This window comes from Osmerus mordax, chromosome 3, assembly GCF_038355195.1.
Source record: "Osmerus mordax isolate fOsmMor3 chromosome 3, fOsmMor3.pri, whole genome shotgun sequence".
In the NCBI taxonomy this organism is placed as follows: Eukaryota; Metazoa; Chordata; class Actinopteri; order Osmeriformes; family Osmeridae; genus Osmerus; species Osmerus mordax.
Window position 1 is genome coordinate 14,871,604 of NC_090052.1, and position 20,876 is coordinate 14,892,479.

At 39.2% G+C, this 20,876-nt stretch overlaps 1 protein-coding gene across 1 annotated transcript; it reads left to right on the forward strand.

Moving 5' to 3' along the window:
* Window positions 1-5,247: 5,247 nt before the first annotated feature.
* LOC136941216 (sterile alpha motif domain-containing protein 9-like) lies at window positions 5,248-20,531 on the forward strand. The gene is made up of 3 exons (XM_067233661.1): window positions 5,248-5,258; window positions 5,512-5,551; window positions 15,737-20,531. Exons 2-3 carry the CDS (start codon window positions 5,527-5,529, stop codon window positions 20,314-20,316), a joined length of 4,605 nt encoding a protein of 1,534 aa, XP_067089762.1. The 5' UTR covers window positions 5,248-5,258; window positions 5,512-5,526; the 3' UTR covers window positions 20,317-20,531.
* The last annotated feature ends 345 nt before the right edge of the window (window positions 20,532-20,876 follow it).

Genomic DNA, 20,876 nt, shown 5'->3' on the forward strand with positions numbered 1-20,876 from the left:
GGTGAGATATGGTAACGTTGAGCTGTGAAGAGTCCATCCCCCCAGTGACTTTCAGACGACTTTGGTACGCAGAGCTGATCCTGAGAACACTGTCAGCCGTGGACAGCAGGTCTTTCTGGACCTGGCAGGTCTCTGCGCTCAGGATGACACCTGTAGGAGCCAGTCCTGCCTGCTCAGGGTCAGGGACGCAGGACAGCTGCACTGACTGTCCATCAGTCCTCTTGAGGAAGACCATCTCAGGATTGGCTGGGCAGAGTGAAGAACAAGTATTTTTGTTTGAATTAAATAATACTGTAATGTTTTGCTAAACAAAGACCCAATAAGTATTGTGTAAAATTGAGGCAGTTAACTGTACTGCTAACTTTTTACAGTCAATAGATATTTACATTAAAACCAAATTCCAAAGTGTGAATAAAGTTGTAATTGACTTTTCGAATTCACAATGACCAAGCAGGCCTAAACAGCCATCGGTATAATACTATTTAGAATATCTTTGCTTGATAGTTCTTGGTTGGCACAATAGATGTAGTTTAAATGTATATTTAAACTCATGTCTACTGATCTAATGTAATAATAATTTTTTTACAATTATCCTATTATAGGCAACTGCATCATGCAACTAAATCGCACAGTGCCCATGATTTAGTTGGTGATTAAGATGCCAGTGAAACATGTAATAGAATTTTAGGATGTACAATTAATGTGTTTTAAATGCGGTTCATTGATAAGAAACATGCTGGAACATCAACTTATGTTGTCTGCAGGAAGGGGAGATAATTAAGCTGAGTTTGCAGAAAGTTGAGACGTCGAGGAGTTGAGAGGTTGTAAAGCTTAGGAACTGTTGGGGGATTTTTATGATAGGGCAAATGGCTAAATGGCTATCTGTATTAGCTATTTCTGAGGGGGATGACCCCACAAAGGTCAGTTGACCATTTTGGATGATCAACTTCTGGAGTTTTATGACGTCCTGATTTAGAGAGAAATGCAGCATGAGAGTTCTTATCACCTGGGGAGAGGAGCTTTGGGAATCAGGTTCTGAGCTATGTTGTTTCAACTATGATTATATTGTCTTAGGAGTGGGCTAATGATAGGAAGAAGACTGAAAACAGATACATGTTTGGTTTCAGTTCAGGAGATCATTGTATAGAAGAATGTGTTCAATGTCTATATTGATTAACAGATGTTTAGAATGACCAGATACTGTGAGTGTATATGAGACAGCCTATGTTTTAGGATTCTTATCACTCTGCTGAATAACAATGGCGATACGTGTCCTCCGGTAGATTGGTCACAGAATGCTCTGTCTTGTACTTTTATATTGAATAAAGAATTTGTATTAATCCGTTAATCCTGACAATCCAAGTACACAGTGTCTTCAGAATATTTCCTTAACAAACACACAATACAGATTACTTGAACTATAGATAGTGCACAGTGCCCATGATAAATTTGGTGACACACACAGAATCCTGGAATTATAGATAGGGCACAGTGCCTGCGATGATGTCGGTGAAACACAGATTTCTGGAATTATAGATAGATAGTGCAGTGCTTTCACTGCATCACGGGCACTGTGCACTAGTTCTAAAAATACACAGACAGAGATTCCTGGCATTATTAGAGAGATGTTCAAACTAGCCAAAGTAGGCTCAGGCCTTACTGTAGGGGCCTGGGATTTGTTCCAATTTGTTGGTAAAGAAAAGTATGAAAAGTATGAATTACCTCCCCTCTCTCTCCCCTACATTTCCTTTCACTCTACATTGGCTTTGTCCCAATAATGCCCAAAAATATATATTAAAAAAACAATTACTAAGATGAATTTGAACAATCAAAATGATTTCTTACCAAAATTGATGTGTATGAGAATAAGTATCCATTTCAGACAGCTAACCCTCATGTCTGTTCCAGCTATTCTATTTCCACTTCCTACTCAGCTGAGTCTTTGTGGTGGTGTAGACTACCACACACGCTTGACTACAGTACATATATTGTCCCCACCTTCCAACACAGGAAGAGGACTTCAAAGGCGCAACTGTCAACAATATCTACACCACATGAATATATGTAGGGAATAGAAATGTATCCATACATTTGCAAACAAGGGTACAGTTGAAAGCACATTTTGGGAACACACAAACAAGAGACTCAAATGGCTTGGGTGTGAAGTATGGAAAATACAAGAAGTTGTAAAGCGTGTCCTATGCACTTTGTAAAGCTCTCTCGTGGAAGTCGCTTTCTATAAAAGCGTCTGCTAAATGAATAAATGTAAATGTAAAGTTTCTGAAACCAAGGACCATGGTACAGCAGGTTGTTCCGCCTCTCTTCTAAATACAAATAGAAATATTACTCTACTTTGTACTTCTACTTTGTACACTTGCTTGTAACATTAAGGTTTCAGTGTAAGCTTGATAACAAAAAAATCTTTTTTTTGTGTATATGAAAGGAAACGTAAATATATATTTTTCACTCACTGTACAGTGATGCAGAATGTATAGATGTATTTATCTATGTATTTCCTTTGTCCATTATAACTACATAAGCCTAACTACATAATGTCCCTCAGTCCTCATAAGGATAACTATCTACAAATAGGCTGGGGAAAGTGTTGGTGAAAGTTTAGACATTTATTTTATGGGTCAATCCTCAAAAATATGTCATTTTAGATGTTTTCATTATTTTACCATTTTGAAAAATATCAGAAAAAAATACATGGGTACAGTGCGATCTCATGAGGTTACAGGTTCTTAATTAAGAGCAATGTATCTATTCATGTTATACATGCCTGCATAATTTAATTAAAATGTTCAGGTTGGATGATTTTTCTTTACTTCAAACATAAGTACATATACAGTTATTAGTCAAAAGTAGGCCTAACGGGTGACTTTTAGGTAACAGTATTGATAGAGTTTTACATTTACATTTATGTATGTCAACCCTGTTACTCTGAAAAACCCAACATTGTGGAAGTAGCAGACATTATTAGAACAATTTTGATTTCGTTTGAGGTTTTATATGCATATACAAGAAGAAACAATGTTCAATCATTTTAGTGTCAGTTTTACCCCTGCACTCCAGCGTTTTTTTCTACTAGCCTATGAAACTATAATGTCGATATTCGAATATGAAACCAACTCTAGCTCCGTCCCCATTGCTGTGTATTTTACTGACGTTTTAATAAGTTTGCATCAACATTTGCATCAACATTCAAGGTGTCTCCGCTCTGGTGTGTCAGCTGTGTCTGTCGGTCCCTCGGTCTCACCTTATAACTAAAGGTGACAGAGCTTTTGCGGTGGCAGTCCCTAGACTTTGGAACGAGCTTCCGTTGGCCATGAAATCATCTCCGTCTCTAGAGTCTTTCCAGGGGGCATTAAAAACGTATCTATTTTGCTTAGCTTTTAATTAATTGCAGTATATATTGTAGGCTACTATGTCAATTTCACTTATCCTGTCTTTGTTGGTTTTAAATATATTCTTAATGTGATTTGTATTTTTTAACCCAATGCGGTTTTTGAAAGTGCTCTATAAATAAAATTGAATTAATTTAATTGACGTGTTTTGTTCGGTGTTCTCTCACACTGCGGGTTGGGTGAATTGTCTCGTCGTAGGCTATAACAGGAAAGACTTAAGAGGCGACAACAGCGCTGGCTCACAACAAATTTTGTTTCCGTGCTCTGAATGGTAAACGAATAGGCTACGATGTGTGCATCTGAGTTTCACATAATCCCATATTTTATTATACAAACCATTTATTATGGACGCAGTGCTAAACATGAGGTCTATGCAAACAGTTGTCTTTTGAAATGTATGCTGTTGAAGTAGACCTACAGACCAACACAGTAGTAATTCACAGCCTATTAGGCACAGGCTAACATTTACTTTATTTTATCCTTAGTTAAGCCTGTGATCATTTGAATATATTTTCTTTAGAGGCTCACCGCATGAAACTCTGCTCGTTTTTAAATAGGGTACTAAAATAGCCTGTTCACGTTCAATCCGTGCTACTCATATCGTTCGGTTATTATTCAAAAGATTCTTTCAATAGACCTATAGTTTTATTCACGCATTGTTGCAGACATCCCAACCTGCAGAGACTCATTTCCAGAAGGTGGTTCTCCCCCCCCCCCCCCCCCCCCCACCCCCGGGACGCAATCCGGACGCATGATGTAGTCTACCCCCTCAACCTGCATAGCAGGTTTCGACCAAAGCGTCTGCTAGTCTACCCCACCTACTTGGTGCAGATAATAGGCCTAATTTCAACAAATAATCAATAACTAGAAGTGCATCTGTTTACTGTCACGTCTAATTTGACCTACACAGCCGCAGCCACACCCTGGTAAGTGTAATACAGTGGATCCGTCATCCGTGCTACTCATATCGTTCGGTTATTATTCAAAAGATTCTTTCAATAGACCTATAGTTTTATTCACGCATTGTTGCAGACATCCCAACCTGCAGAGACTCATTTCCAGAAGGTGGTTCTCTCCCCCCCCCCCCCCCCCCACCCCCGGGACGCAATCCGGACGCATGATGTAGTCTACCCCCTCAACCTGCATAGCAGGTTTCGACCAAAGCGTCTGCTAGTCTACCCCCTCAACCTGCTATGCAGGTTGAGGGGGTAGACTAGCAGACGCAGGTTGAGGGGGTAGACTAGCAGACGCTTTGGTCGAAAGTGATCGTACAAATTACCTACTTGGTGCAGATAATAGGCCTAATTTCAACAAATAATCAATAACTAGAAGTGCATCTGTTTACTGTCACGTCTAATTTGACCTACACAGCCGCAGCCACACCCTGGTAAGTGTAATACAGTGGATCCGTCATCCGTGCTACTCATATCGTTCGGTTATTATTCAAAAGATTCTTTCAATAGACCTATAGTTTTATTCACGCATTGTTGCAGACATCCCAACCTGCAGAGACTCATTTCCAGAAGGTGGTTCTCCCCCCCCCCCCCCCCCCCCCCCACCCCCGGGACGCAATCCGGACGCATGATGTAGTCTACCCCCTCAACCTGCATAGCAGGTTTCGACCAAAGCGTCTGCTAGTCTACCCCCTCAACCTGCTATGCAGGTTGAGGGGGTAGACTAGCAGACGCAGGTTGAGGGGGTAGACTAGCAGACGCTTTGGTCGAAAGTGATCGTACAAATTACCTACTTGGTGCAGATAATAGGCCTAATTTCAACAAATAATCAATAACTAGAAGTGCATCTGTTTACTGTCACGTCTAATTTGACCTACACAGCCGCAGCCACACCCTGGTAAGTGTAATACAGTGGATCCGTCAATGTGGTTAACAATGTAGTAACAGTAAAACAAAATAGTTTTCGAAAAATAACTTGAGTAGACTACGTTTCTATAGGCTAGGCCTAAGTAAATAATGTTTTTGTGATAATGTTTTATAATGTATGCCATTATGACTAAATCTGGATTGTAAGAGCAAAGACTTGGTAGTAGAATTATGATTCATACACTTATTTTATTTTTTTATTCCCCCTACACACACACTTTTAGTAATGCAGAAGTGAAATGGCAGACAGTGACTCTGATATGGGTAAGTAGAGAAGCAAAAATATGAACATTTTTGTCAGGAAAACTAACAAATATACTATGTTATATAGGATACCTACATTACATATACTTGCTATACTGATATGCATAAAGATGCTAAATTCATTTTTTGTGAATCCCTGAAAGAGTCAGCAGTGTAGCCTACTGTTGGCTGTAGTCGTGGCCATAAGTGTTGGCAATGACAAATGTTTTTGCAAAGTTTGCTGGTTCAGTATTTGAAGAAAATGTTTTCACATGTTTCTATAGAATACTATAATACAATAAGGAACATTTCATATTTTTTTAAGCTTTTGGGGGGCGAAAAATGTCAATATATGCAAATAGTCTGCTCTTTTACAGCAGTCAATCTGCTCTTAAAATCCAATCAGAATGATAGAGTGATTTCACCGGCTAGAACTAGTTCACACTTTCCCCTGTGCTGATGATATGACTGAAATTATGTTAGCAGTCATTTTATGCCAAGGCCCAGCAAGCTTTGCAAACAAAAAATGTATGTCGCCCCCAATACTTTTGGCCACGGCTGTAGCCGTAGGCTTTAAAAGATTGAGTAGCGTAACGGGGTGGCTAACCAGTCCAGTATAAAGAGGCAAAAAAAACTCACCATAGCATAGAGCCACACATGCACGCCCGCACTACAACAGCGGCTTACAGATCTAATGACAGTCATAATACAAAGCATAACCGCAGCCTCGCGCCTGCCTAGTTTGCAATCACAAAAAATATGTTCTACTTTCAATATTTTTTTATTCCTGTTCTTGACTCCATGACTCGATCTAAAATTAACTTCCCGTTTGTCAAAAAATCGTTCATCATTTACGTTACACCACAGGGCGTTAGTACACGACCTGTACAATTATTGGGTGTGCTTTGCCTTCCGCAAGGGCACAACCTTTGTTCTCTCACATATATATTATTGTGAGAATGCTGTTAAGCATTCTCACTATTGTTTTCCTGTTTCTCTTTATTATTATTGTGAGAATGCTGTTAAGCATTCTCACTATTGTTTTCTTGTTTCTCTTTATTATTATTATTATTATATCAACTTCTTAGTTCTTCCGCCGTTTTTTGGCCTTTAACTAGTTCTGCATACTTTCACCGATTCCTACAATTTATGTATCAAAACGTTCAGCTCCTTCAGGAGATGTTGGCTGTGACTTTTGGTATTTCTCACTTTTATACTTTTTAAGACATTAAGGTTTTTGTGCAAATTATTCTCCCATTAAAAGTAATGGTAAATCCTTTCAAATCATTAAAAAGCTTCCTCCTCTTTCAAACGTAACTACTTCAGCATACTTTCAGCTAGAGACACCATTCAACCTTTAAAATGTTCACAAGACATTCAGCTATTCCCAAATGATTCAGCTTTTTCAAATATTCAGCCAATTTTGAATTATGACAGTTTGAAATACATTAAAATGTTTGCTCCTTCTTGATTTTTATGAATGAGCAGCAAGCAGAGTGGCACACTCTGCTGGCTGCTCTTTTTCTGATATTCAACTAAATTGTCAAACAAATTCCTCTAACGTTCATATAGTTTAACGTACAGAAACAAGTTATACCTTAAAATGTAGGAACAATTGTCCTCTTTCAGCCAATGTAACTACTAAAGAGCTCACATTTACAGATTTTCAGCTATGGGCCTTGAAGCGAGAGCAGCCTTTCAAATTCTCTCACTAACTTCAATGGAGAGGTGGGTAAAATCCGTCAGAGAAAGCAGGAAGGAAGACGATTTCGAAACTGCCGGTAGAGACATATTTCTGACCGCACATACATATAAAGGACATCTCTAGTTTCGGCAGAGTCTTGGGTCTCGGAAAATATCCTTATATTTTGGATTGGACGTATAGCTTTGCGTCTAGGTCAACTTGTTTGAGGTGTGGATGCTAGGTAAATGTTCGTTTTTCTCTCTGCCTAGCTCGTTAGCTATCACAGCTGCGCCATCACCGTGGCAACCAAACAAACAAGCACCAGGAAAGCAAAAGGAACACGTTTTTGAAACTGCAGGTAGAGTCGTATTTCTGACTGCACAGACATATAAAGAATATCTCTGGTTTCGGTAGAGTCTTGGGTCTCGGAAAATATCCTTATATTTTGGATTGGACGTACAGTTTTGCGTCTAGGTTATCTTGTTTGAGGTGTGGATTCTAGCTACATTTCTCTTATTCTCTGCCCTCAGTGCGTTAGCAATCATAGCTGCACCATCACCGTAACGACAGACACGCACCACTCAGTCTCTCACACAGGTGATTGGTACGTTTACTTGACCATGAGAAACCCGATTACTAGCAATTGTCGGTTTATACCAATAATACGATTACTCCGTTTACATGTGTAATTAGTTATGCGATTACTCAATAAACACGTCTACATGATTCTTTTTTATTAATCGTTGTATGCTCCACGGACAAAACTTGCACCATCATCCTTCTGCAACAAAGTGTCGCCGTGTCTTCCTGTATCGGCCCTACTGCTGTATGTTTCATTCCATCAACACATTGAATCCTACTAAGAAAGCCGAGTAAACACACTCAATGGTAGGCTACATCTGCTACTGCTATTACTATCCCAACTATAATTTCAGCTGTTAAAACGATAATATTCTTGTTATGACTAGCTAGCCTACTTCTTCTGTTTAACAGTTCAGCTTTCAGCTTCTCCCGCATTGTAGGCTATTTTAGCTGTTAGCGTTGTTAGATGATGCAGTTCAGATTCCACACTGCCTCTTTCGTGTGACTCACACATTTTTGAAATTAATTTCAGCTTTCAGCTTGCGGGTATTTTCTCATTTATCACTTTTATACTTTTTTAAATATTAAGGTTTTTGTGCAAATTATTCTCCCTTTAAAAGTAATGGTAAATCCTTTCAAATCATTGTTGGAATGCTGCTCCAGCCCCTTTCAAAAATACCTTTCGGTTGCTTTGAAGCTTCAGCTTATAACTTTCTACAAAATTTTCACAATTTTCCGCTTTTTTTTAGCATGGTCAGCTATCCCCATTCAGGTTTTCAGCATTCTCACTGCTGTTTCGCAGGAACAGCCGTTTCTAGTTATTATTATTATTATATCAACTTCTTAGTTCTTCCGCCGTTTTTTGGCCTTTAACTAGTTCTGCATACTTTCACCGATTCCTACAATTCTTGTATCAAAACGTTCAGCTCCTTCAGGAGATGTTGGCTATGACTTTTGGTATTTCTCACTTTTATACTTTTTAAGACATTAAGGTTTTTGTGCAAATTATTCTCCCATTAAAAGTAATGGTAAATCCTTTCAAATCATTAAAAAGCTTCCTCCTCTTTCAAACGTAACTACTTCAGCATACTTTCAGCTAGAGACACCATTCAACCTTTAAAATGTTCACAAGACCTTCAGCTATTCCCAAATGATTCAGCTTTTTCAAATATTCAGCCAATTTTGAATTATGACAGTTTGAAATACATTAAAATGTTTGCTCCTTCTTGATTTTTATGAATGAGCAGCAAGCAGAGTGGCACACTCTGCTGGCTGCTCTTTTTCTGATATTCAACTAAATTGTCAAACAAATTCCTCTAACGTTCATATAGTTTAACTTACAGAAACAAGTTATACCTTAAAATGTAGGAAGAATTGTCCTCTTTCAGCCAATGTAACTACTAAAGAGCTCACATTGACAGATTTTCAGCTATGAGCCTTGAAGCGAGAGCAGCCTTTCAAATTCTCTCACTAACTTCAATGGAGAGGTGGGTAAAATCCGTCAGAGAAAGCAAGAAGGAAGACGATTTCGAAACTGCCGGTAGAGACATATTTCTGACCGCACATACATATAAAGGACATCTCTAGTTTCGGCAGAGTCTCGGGTCTCGGAAAATATCCTCATTTTATTGATTGGACGTGTAGTTTTGCGTCTAGGTCAACTTGTTTGAGGTGTGGATGCTAGGTAAATGTTCGTTTTTCTCTCTGCCTAGCTCGTTAGCTATCACAGCTGCGCCATCACCGTGGCAACCAAACAGACACGCAACATAAAAGCAGAATTGGGTACACGTTTTCGAAACTGCCAAGAGTTGTATTTCTGACCGCACAGACATATAAAGGATATCTCTGGTTTCGGCAGTCTTGGGTTACGGAAAATATCATTATTTTTTGTATTGGACGTACAGTTTTGCGTCTAGGTTAACTTGTTTGAGGTATGGATTCTAGCTACATTTCTGTTATTCTCTCTTATAATCAAGCTAGCGCGATGGCTCTCCATAGCTAAAAACGGGTCGATTTTTTTCCACAATCGACCAAATTGGCCAAACAAGGTATGTAGCTACATTGAGCTTAAAGTGTACATAATCTAGCCTCCATTCTAGTGACGCTACGACTGTCATCATCTGGCGAAACCAGGTCACATAGCTAGCTACGTTTTTCCAGACATAATATTCGTTACCTAGCTACAAACAAATGCTTCGTAACTGAACAGTATTTACTTTGTATTGGCGATATTGACAACAGAGGTTAAGGAACTTGTCTTTAATTAAAAGATGGTCTCCGTTTTCAATTTGAAGCAGTAGATGTAGCTTATGTAGGAAATGTTCCATTGCATCTCTCTCTAGTTTAGCTTCGGCTACAGATGGACGACAATCACGATGCATGCATTATTCACGCCTACGGTGTTAATACAGTCTGTAAAAATACCACTTTGACACACTTGCAAGATGATCCGCTGGTTAGATGTAGCATGATCTTATTTACTACCCACAATAGTTCAACTTTTTTTGCTGCAGCATTTTAATGAGTTAGCTCCAGGTCATCTCTAAAATACATTTCAGACCTTTTGAAACCTGAGCAAATGACTTTCTACTAAATTTTCAAATTCTTCTGAATTATTTCTCTTTTTGCATTGTTCTTCTCTTTTCTGTAGTTTTATGCCTTCGTCCAGCTCCTGCCCCTTTCAAAAATACCTTTCGGTTGCTTTGAAGCTTCAGCTTATAACTTTCTACTAAATTTTCACTATTTCAGCTTTTTTAGCATGGTCAGCTATCCCCATTCAGGTTTTCAGCATTCTCACTGCTGTTTCGCAGGAACAGCCGTTTCTAGTTATTATTATTTATTTATTTATTTTTTGCTAAAACTCAGTCAATATTTGGCCTACATAGACAACGTAGGTGTCAAAAGTTTCGTCTTGGTAGCGATTGAGTTGCTTCTATTGGAATTTACGTTCCGTTGCATGGTTTAGGCTTAAGTTAAGTTTTTGTGGTGAAAAGTGAAGCTAACGGTGGCTAATTTGCTAGCCACAGTCACTGACGTTACTAACGTCACTGCGTCACGAAAACACGCGTGACTACCTTTGGCAGAACATTCGTTTCGCATCTGTTAACTTGGGGGATAGCTAGGCTAACTATATCTTTACTGCAAGGCAGCTGCAGAAACGCCACAAGAAAAGAGGCCAGGGTGATAACTATTTACTCATTTTACTTTGTGATATGACACACAATTGTGATGTGTAATGTACAACATAAGCTGATATTATTAAGGAAGTACATCTACTTTCGGAAACAGTAGTCTACTATTTCACTGAAGTATTAGCATCATGACATTAGCCTGTGTTGCCCGGGCAACACATACTACAGTGGTCTATGATGTAGCGTTATCTGTTTTCAATCGTTAAAATAAACATTCCTCACATATACATTTTCGTTGTAGGATTTATTCTGACATTAGAAAACGATTTGTTGGTGAAATTACCATTACCTGTGGTTTCAAACCAGTGTAGCTCACTGCAACGCTGTAGCTTACGCGAGACACACTACAAAAACATCTACACTACACAGCTGTTTAGGAAGTCAAACGGCAACAGAACATGTTCGGCACTCCCCTTACTTAAATCAAAAGTCTATCTAACTCTAACCTGAACTTCATTGCCACAGCCTAAACGTTTTCAATCTGTTCATGAAAATAATTAATTTCAGCTTAAACCGTACAACGGAACGTTAAATCCAATTCAACCAACGCAATCGCTACCAAGACGAACACAGCAGTAGTCTAGTACTGTACCGTAGTAGTACAATTTACCGGGGCAGATTCTCCACACAGGGCTATATCGCATTTTGCGTTGTTACTGACAATGATCGCTACCAGTGAGCTTTTTATGAATGAGCGATTTTCCACTAAATAAATGTCAAGCTTATTTACGTTTTGGGGGGCATATTTTCAGTTAGCAGATGGTACTGTTTGAATCGCGATTCCATCTTCTACTACCGGGTAACGTCGTAGAATAATCTTCAAAGGGGGTTCTTTATTAATGAATGAATGCAATGAGTAGGCTAAATGCCTGAAAATATCATGAGAAGGGAAAAACTTAAAATGACGTTTAAGTCATAGAGATTAGGTCAATTTTTACACCGGTCTGCCAAATGTATTCGTTTTGATTCAACGTTGAGGCTGCCTCTTGCAGGGGAAATGAGAAGACATCTATTTCATTCTACACTTCACTTGTATTTTCAGTTGTAAATGAGCAGCAAAAAAAATGCTTTAAAATCTATGTAATCTTTATAAATAATAAGTATGCATTTTTATATAAAATATACAGAAATATCGGTTGTAAAAATGTCATTCAAAAACGGACCCCTGTGCAACCGACGCAAGCAAGCACACCCTACAATTTCCCCAGAAATTGTACCCTCTCTAGTTTTTATTTGTTTTTGTATTGGGTAAAATTGGGTAAACACAACGATGTTCGTTATGAACCTTTGGGTCATGTGACCCGAAGGCAGCACAAGGGTTAAACAATGATGTGATACGCGATACGAAATGCGAAAGGGTCCATATACAGTATATATTCTTGTATTCCTTTTATTCCCCCAGCCGCTCAGTAAGAGCCTCACAGGAGCAGGCAAAGAGCGGCAGGTTCGCCACCCCTGAGGTAGCCTATATCATGAGGTGTATTATAATGCGTTAAGGCGCGGTTGCTGGACAAGACTAAGCCAAGACAAGACTTTTATTAAAAAAAATATATATTTATTTATTTATTAAAATGTATTACATTACTGCATACATTTGTACATTTAGTCATTTACATTTAGTCATTTATCAGACGCTCTTATCCATTAGCCAATTTGTACATGGAGAGCTCACTGTCTGCTGTCTCTGGTGTCCATTCTTACCGTTACAGCTCAGGGGAACATTTCATATGCAGCTGTATGTTTCACTCATTGAACAAATACATTCTAATTCTATACGGTTCTGTCGGCTTGACATAGCGTCCATTATCTGGGTCGGAGGTAGGCACTAGGCAGCGAGGGGCGGAGCTTCAGCTCCTTCAGGCGACACGCCCCCCCAGTCTCAAGGAGAGAAGACTGATGATTTTTTCACGATTTCAAAGTCTAATTTAACATACTTGTCGGTGTTATTTTTTCATTCAAATTTGAATGGGTAGTTAATAAAACATTATTCTGTGGCGTGGCGAACTTAAAACTCGTTTCCAGGTCCACTTTACAGGATCTTTAATGTAATGTGTTTTTGAGTTAATGTAATGTCATTTCCCATTTGGGGGAGCGTGTCTTTATATTGGGGGGAGGTGAGCAAGTCATCCTATTTGGGGGGAGTTGACTCGTATTTGGAGGGAGTGTTTTCATTTGGGGGATGCACACTCATGTTAGTGGGTGTGATTTGCACTTCAGGGCCACCGTAGAGACATCCTGAAGCTAGCTAGCTAGCTGATGTAGGCTACAATAACAGTACAGCAGGAGGAGCCATTCAGTGATCTGACGTAGATAGGGCGAAATGACGTAGATAGGGCATTTTTTGGCTCCGCCCATTAAAACCTGATCTGAAAACGGAAGAGAAACTGTTCTTCGGTTTAACTCCACATTTCAGTGTGACAAAGTTTTAGCGCTTTGCACATGCTTTCAGGAACTCATTTCACACGTATATAATGTACTTAGAAGCAAAACATGGAATTTACTTTACAGGATCTTTAAGGGTCTGTCTACCTGGTGGCCATTGACTTTTCTATTTTGCAACCCATTTGTATGATGACATCATACAAATGCTGCTTGGTGCCTACTCAGTACTTTGCCCAGGCTTGTGCCCAGGCAGTTTTTTACAATCACAACCTATTTTCTTTATTCTTTTTCAATACATGCTACATTTGGAAACTCCTTCATGCTGTTCTCCAAACCAACTCTCAGATTGGCACAGCAGTTATTTTCCCATTCAAAATGCACTAAAATGACCAAAACACTTCGTAGGCCTATGTCTCAAATCAACTCATTCGTCTTCGATAACGCAAAAGTTGTTACCCAACAAGCACACTTTGTCATAACATTGACCTAAAAATTATTAGCAAGAGGTAGCATTACACAATGTTATCTTTTGTAAAAATCGCTTTACAAAACAAGAATGGCACCTCACTACAGTTTAGAATTCACTGCAGTATATCTTACAGAAATGAATCAGACATGATGCAATATGTATCAATATGACATATTGACAAATATTTCATATTCTGACATTGAGTCCAAATACAGTAAGTTGTACATCTACTTTGGACAGAGAGGTCTCATTAAATAAAAACAATTATTAATTCATTCATGATGAAGTGACCATGTGCTAACAATGGTCCCACAGTCCCTTAATTAACTTCAAGAGTAATCACAATTGTTCCTTGGAGCTATTTATCTTGTTTCAGTAACATTACCTTCACTTTTGAAGTGGTTCAAATTCTGTGTCTCTCGGTTCAAATTGGTATGAGTCAATCGTGTTAATAATTGCAGGCTGCTACACTTTCTATACTGATAAGTTGACAACTGCAAAGAAAAGAAACACCACTACCATCACCACATGTTCCTCTCACACTCCACAATCATCTCTGACCTCCTCTCACTATCTCAAATTGCCTAGCTCCTATCTCATTCCACTCATTACATTACAAAGTGCATACCAGACCATAAAAAACTGCTCATATGCAAGGCTATGATACACTTTTTGAGGGAATTAAACTATTTAAATAACTTGTGCTACATGATTCTAAAGAGTACTATCAAACAAATAGCTTTTTATAACTTAAGATCACACTGGTGTCCTTAAAAGGACACCTCAATGCAAAATTGCAAAATACAGTTATAATTTTTTTTGCGTAACTGCCTGTTTGCTATCTGTGTCCTTTAACTTTTGTCATTATTATTTTACCTGAAGTACTAATCTAATATGCATGTAATAAGCAGGGTTCTAAATTAACACCCGCCAACCCGCCAAATGCAGGTTAAAATTCATTTTGGCGGGTGTTAATAAAAACTCACTAGCCAGTTTGGCCGGTGATACATGAGGCATTACATGAATGATACATAAGGCTCTGTTCTCGACATGGTTCTCGGTCATTTATCCCCCTGGCAGTACTTCCTAAGTTTCCCATGAACACTGTGCCGTAATGCTACGTGATAGCGTTTTATACGCGCATTGGCTGCGCGCAGTTGAAGTGAAACCGGCGCGAGAAACCGTGGAAATGAACGGAGCGTCCACCAGAAAACACAAGGAAGAAGTAAAACGAAGCATAGCGGATCATAGGAGGTAATAAGAGCTAGCTAGAGTAGTAAAGTAAAGTAAAAAGTTAACTTAATGCGGCGGTGGTTAGGACAAACTTCTGGGGGCGAGAAGAGGAACGAGGCAGGGGATGAGGATATTGATAGCACTAGAGAAACGAAGAAAAGAAAATGTAACGTTAATGCCAAATGGCTGACGGGTCGGGAATTGCTTGTGTTTGACAATGAAAATGTTGTCATGTTTTGTAAGGATTTCCGCATGTAGTCTACGCATAAGAAAAATTATGTTGCTTACTGACACAGCCTTCTGTAATGTAAATACACTGTTCTTAATAAAGAGTATATTAGGTCAGTTTAATTATTGCCTGCTTAGGACAAAACGTTACTGTAAATGCATGGGCAGGAGTCAATCTCATGACGCGAATGGACGTTTAAGCCATTTACAATAAATCGTGTCCTTACTTAGTCACGTGTTGGTGATTTCACATACCCTTGCATCATACTTCTGTGCTTCATTTTACTTCATTTTCTGTGTTTTTCATGCCAACAATGTTAATAAAATGATCAAATGCATTCAGTGAAACTCGTTGTTTTTATTTTCACCGGAAAAAATTTGGCTAGTGGAAATTCTGATTGGCTGGTAACTTGTTGGCTGGGTTTTCTGTTTTACAGATTGGACCGAGTTACCATGTAGCACATGGACAGAGTCGCATGTTAGCTCCTGGTTGAAATCTATTGGAATAAAAGACAAATACATTCAGAAAATGGATGAAGAGGAGGTTACGGGGCCCGTCCTTATGGAGCTACCAAAAGAATATCTACTGGACACAATTCACATGAAAGGTGGTCAAGTTGAGCTGTTAATGCTAAAACGACAAAAACTTTCAAAGCCAGGACCACATAAAACAAAATTAGACGGCAGTAAAACACTAGAAACCAAAAACAAGCCAGAACTCGGTGTTGCATCCTCTCAAAACTCAGAACGCAGTTCTGAGGCATCCAGTAAACAGACTGAGGATGAAGATATAATTGGAATAAATGAAAATGAACCAACAATTGCAGATGGAGCAACTTTGCCTATTAGTGACTTCCGAAAATTTGATGCACATGACAAAGACTTCCGATATGTCAAGCACAGGGTGCTTCCACCAGAGACTGGCATAGACAACATGATTGTTCCTTGCCATGAATACAAGTCACTGGAAATTGCCCACAAATTAGAATCTATTAAGCTCCAGGCAAAAGTCGCAAGCGAAGTACTCAGGTTTGCATGTGGATGCATGAATATGCGTACAAATGGCACAATACACTTTGGGGTCATGGATAAGAAAAAAGGCTTCAAACATGGTGAAATAATTGGAATACCAATTGAAAACCAAAGTGACTATGTGGATGCATTAGACTACATTGAAAAGTGTTTCAAAGGATCTGAACAACAAACAGAGGCCAGAAGATGCATTAAGAATCCAAAGTTTATTGAGGTAATTGATGGGCAGGGCCGTGAGGTAACATGGATCGTTGAATTTGACATTGTCCCAGAAGCAAGTGTAGTGAAAGGTAAACTGTACAGCGTTGGAATTCCCAAATTTAGTGAAAAGGCCAATAAAGTAATCCAGGAGGAAAAAGCACCATATCACAGAGTGGGGGCTAATACACCACGCATTGCTGACCAAGATTTAATCCAATTAATTCAAGGACTGAAGGAGAAAGACCTACAGAGGGAAGAAGCAGAATCTTCAATGAATCAAACTATAACTGATTGCAATGAGGATCTTGGGAGAAAACTATCTATCCTCTTGACCTGTGGAAAGAACTACATGGATGACTCACTGTCATACATCATTGTGACAAACAAGTTTAAGGAAGAACATCTGACAACTATCGACTTCTTAGTGCACATGAAAATATTTTGTGTTTTGGATTTTGACCCTGATTCGAAGATATCTGGCCTGTGTGGAAAATATGGAAAACACCATGCTGCCAACCTGCACTTTTTGCATGACTATGCAAATGAAAATGTTATGAGCACCACAGATTTAAAAAAAGACTTACAGCTCTTTGATATGACAAGCTGGATATTTTGCAATGGGCGAAGAGATTACCATGGCGGAGAGGGTCCATGTGATGAAAAAACTTGGATCAGAACAAAGAAAAAACTTCTGAAAAAGACAGTGTCTGTCATCTGTAATGACATCCTCCCCAAAGGGTCATTTGTTGTGCTATTCTTGCTGATGTCAGAGATCGAACAGCCACTTGTAGATACATTCCATGAGTTCTATGCAGAAATGACTGGCCATGAGGATTTAGCCATCATTTCAGAATCAAAAGATAACTACAACAAGTGGTCAAGCCTCGCCCAGGTATCTTGTGAAAAGGAACTGCTCAAAGGAATCAGTGTTGTGGGCATGCCAATGACTCATGTAGATGCAACAATTCAAAGCATTCAGCTCTCTAACAAACAACTAACGAGACGCATACCTGTGTCCAACAAAGGACTGTGTTTCTTGAAGGCCACTGATGAAGACAAAATGCTTTCTCTGGATATAGTAAGTGCGGACCAATGTGATGAAACAAACTTGGATGTCATGGGCAAGGACCAAATCAGCAACATTGAGAAGTATTTCTACCAGGGTGGAAAGATTGGCTGGATGCACCTGTGGCTTGCAGAAAAGGGCAAATGTGAAGAGGTTATTCAGCGAGACGCTTACAAAGAGACAACCAAAATGTTGGATAATATTCTACAGGCTAACACAACCAAAAGGTTGATTGAAATTGTATATATATGTCACCAACCCGGCAGCGGTGGAAGTACAGTTGCACATCAGATCATCTGGAATTTGCGGACCAAACTCAGATGTGCAGTTGTGAAGTCAACATACCAGATTCAAACTGTTTGTGAAAACTCAGTGTGTCTGCGAGAATACGAAGAGAAAGACAAAAACAATTGTCTCCCAGTCCTCCTGCTATTAGATGACTGCAATGCAGATTATGTAGCAGACCTTAGGAGGGAATTAAGCACTGCTATTGAAACAATGAAGATACATTCCTCAGTTTTATGTTTCATCCTTCTTATTTGCAAGAGATGCCACAACCCCCACAGGATGAGCAGAACAATGACGTCTGAAATAATAGCAGTGACCCATGGACTCTCTGAACGAGAAAAGAATCTTTTCAAAAAGAAACTACATGAACTTGAATTTGAACCAGAGTCCATTCTGGCCTTTGTACTCATGACAGAGGGATTTCAGAAAAGTTACATTGAGGACTTTGTGAAGAATCTTCTAGACAAAATTGATCATTCATCCCTCACCACTCGCCTTATCCGTTTTGTGGCACTGTTGAACTGTTATGTTCAAAACTCCTACATATCTGTGTCCCACTGTGAGGCCTCTCTGGGCTTAGGTATGCAAATGGATCGAGTCAAGTACCATACATTTGTGAAATCTCTAAGTGAACAAGCTAAACTTGTTTTCATACACCTGAGAGATAGCACGACACACATCTCATCCATTAAAATCCATCATCTTGTCGCAAAAGAAATTTTGGAACAGCTGTCTACAAATTGCCCTCAAAGTTCCATCGCAAAGGATCTTCTGTGTGACAAGGTCTTGATGAATCATCGGTTTGGCAGGAAGGAATTTTTGAAGTTCATCCATGATCTGCTTCTCAGACGGAACAAGATCAGCAGAGGAGACTCAAAAGACAGTTCATTTTCTCCTCTGATTGAACATGTCAACACAGAAAAAGAGGGTCTTCAAAAAGCTATTGATATTTTGGAGGCTGCATACACTTGCTTTGGGAAGGATGCCTTCGTAGCCCAGCAGCTTGCACGGCTGCTTTACACAAACAAAAGATTTACTGAAGCTCAACATTGGGCAGAACAGGCTAAATCTATTCTTCCATATAATCATTTCATCCTTGACACAGAGGGGCAGGTGTACAAAAATTGGTTTTATGCCCAACATGATGATTTTGGGAAAGATGAACCTAGGCCTGATGAGATAAGCGAGATCATCAGTATTGCTCTAAAAGGAATTTCTTCTTTCCGTGCCTCTGAAAAAGCTTCCAAATTGGAGACAGTCAGCCTAAACAGCTCATATTTTGGGGAAGTGGACGTTGCATGTCGTCTGCTTCACCTCATATCCAAAGTGGATATATTTTCAAGGAAAAATGGAAAGTCTGAGCTCATGAAGTATTTGCTTACTAAGTATATCCCAGAAGAAGTTATGAAACCCTGGATGAAGTTTCATGGCCAGTTGAAAGGAATGCACCAGAGTATTGGAAATGCTCTTGAGTCAGTTTCAGAAGACCTCAGTTACTTTCGCACTGACATTAATGAGGAGGAGGAGGAACTAGACCCACGGGACCCTGGCGAAGTACAGATGCCAAGAAAATGGCTGATACGGAAATGTGCTGTGTATGCTAGTTTCTTCATTAATGTAGTCTCAGATGCAGATAGCCAAATTCTTGACGATAGTGATGCTAAAATGGCCACCCCCTTTAAAAAGAAAATGAATATTTATGAACTAGGTGGTGGCACTGTCCCAACCATCCTCTCGCTGTTGTCTGATAAGAAAACTGAGACCCTTGAACATATTACAAGTTTGTATCCAGAAAACCCCAAAAGGGATGACCTTGACCAAACGGACCTGGTCAACTACATTTTAACTCAGATAGCTCTAGCTTGTTCTTCACCTGGCTCTACAAAGGGTGTTCCTCTTGTAAAACTTCAACATCTCAGCATGAGATTTTACAGAGAAGGCAGCAAACTACCAAGTGCTTTCTTTTTGCTTTCAATCTTATTCTGGCCAGAGGATGAGCCTGTGTCAAAAAAAGATTATGATGTCCTCGTGTTAGCAATTGATGAAATGCACAGACTCTGCATGCTCAGAACCCAACCAAGTAAAAGTAGGACAGCAACTCACTTTTACCTTGGGAAAGCAAGAGGTCTTAACAAGATAGTTCATCGGAGTGCAATTGAAAAGCACATCAAGGGAACCCTCACTGAAAGAAGACTCAAGTGGCTTGGTGGGGAAGTGTGGAAAACCCGAGAGGTTGTACAGTTACTGAAACGAGTTGAAGGATGGACAGAAACTGGAAACCTCTTTGTCAAAGGTGCAACCAGGGGATGCAAGATAAGGGTCATCCCTTTGTATTCTGCCTCTCTGCCACATGCAAATGAAAATGTCACATTTTACCTAGGCTTCTCTTTTCATGGTGTGGTTGCTTATGACATCAAAGTTTCAGAGTAACATTGATGATGACATGGAACTGCCTTCTTAGTGTAAAAAGACAGACAAATGAGAATAAGACATTTCTCAATGAATGCAGCTCAACTTGTGTTATAGTAGTACGTTTCTCAGCTTATTGGTGTGCTACTTCATTTTATGTATTATGAATCGTTAGGATTTTTGAAATCAGACCCTTGTCATCAACATAAGGCCATTGTTTTGTATTGCGTAACAAGTTAGAGGTGTGATATGATTTATAAACTTCACACTGAGTTTAATGATTAACAATTTTGTAACATTAAGAAAATGATGATGACTCAATGGGTCCTACATGACAAAAGTACAATTTTACATACATTTAACATTATGGTCGTACTTGTGTACATCTTCAAGATTTGCTTTCATAATAAGTATATTGTTTCATTTTTCTTTCAGTTATTTCAACTTTTGGGTTTCAGAGGGAAAGGGAGACGATTGTTGCTTGATTGCTGTAAAGTGGCAGAAGCAGTTAGCAGCATTCTACTGTTAATATTCTTGATCGATCCTCAACACAAAGTAATACAAATTTCTGAGGGATGTTA

Coding starts and splice junctions, on each gene's coding strand:
- LOC136941216 (XM_067233661.1), top strand. CDS start 5,527: ATGGCAGACAGTGACTCTGATATGG. Junction 5,552..15,736: donor AGACAGTGACTCTGATATGG/GTAAGTAGAGAA, acceptor TCTGTTTTACAG/ATTGGACCGAGTTACCATGT.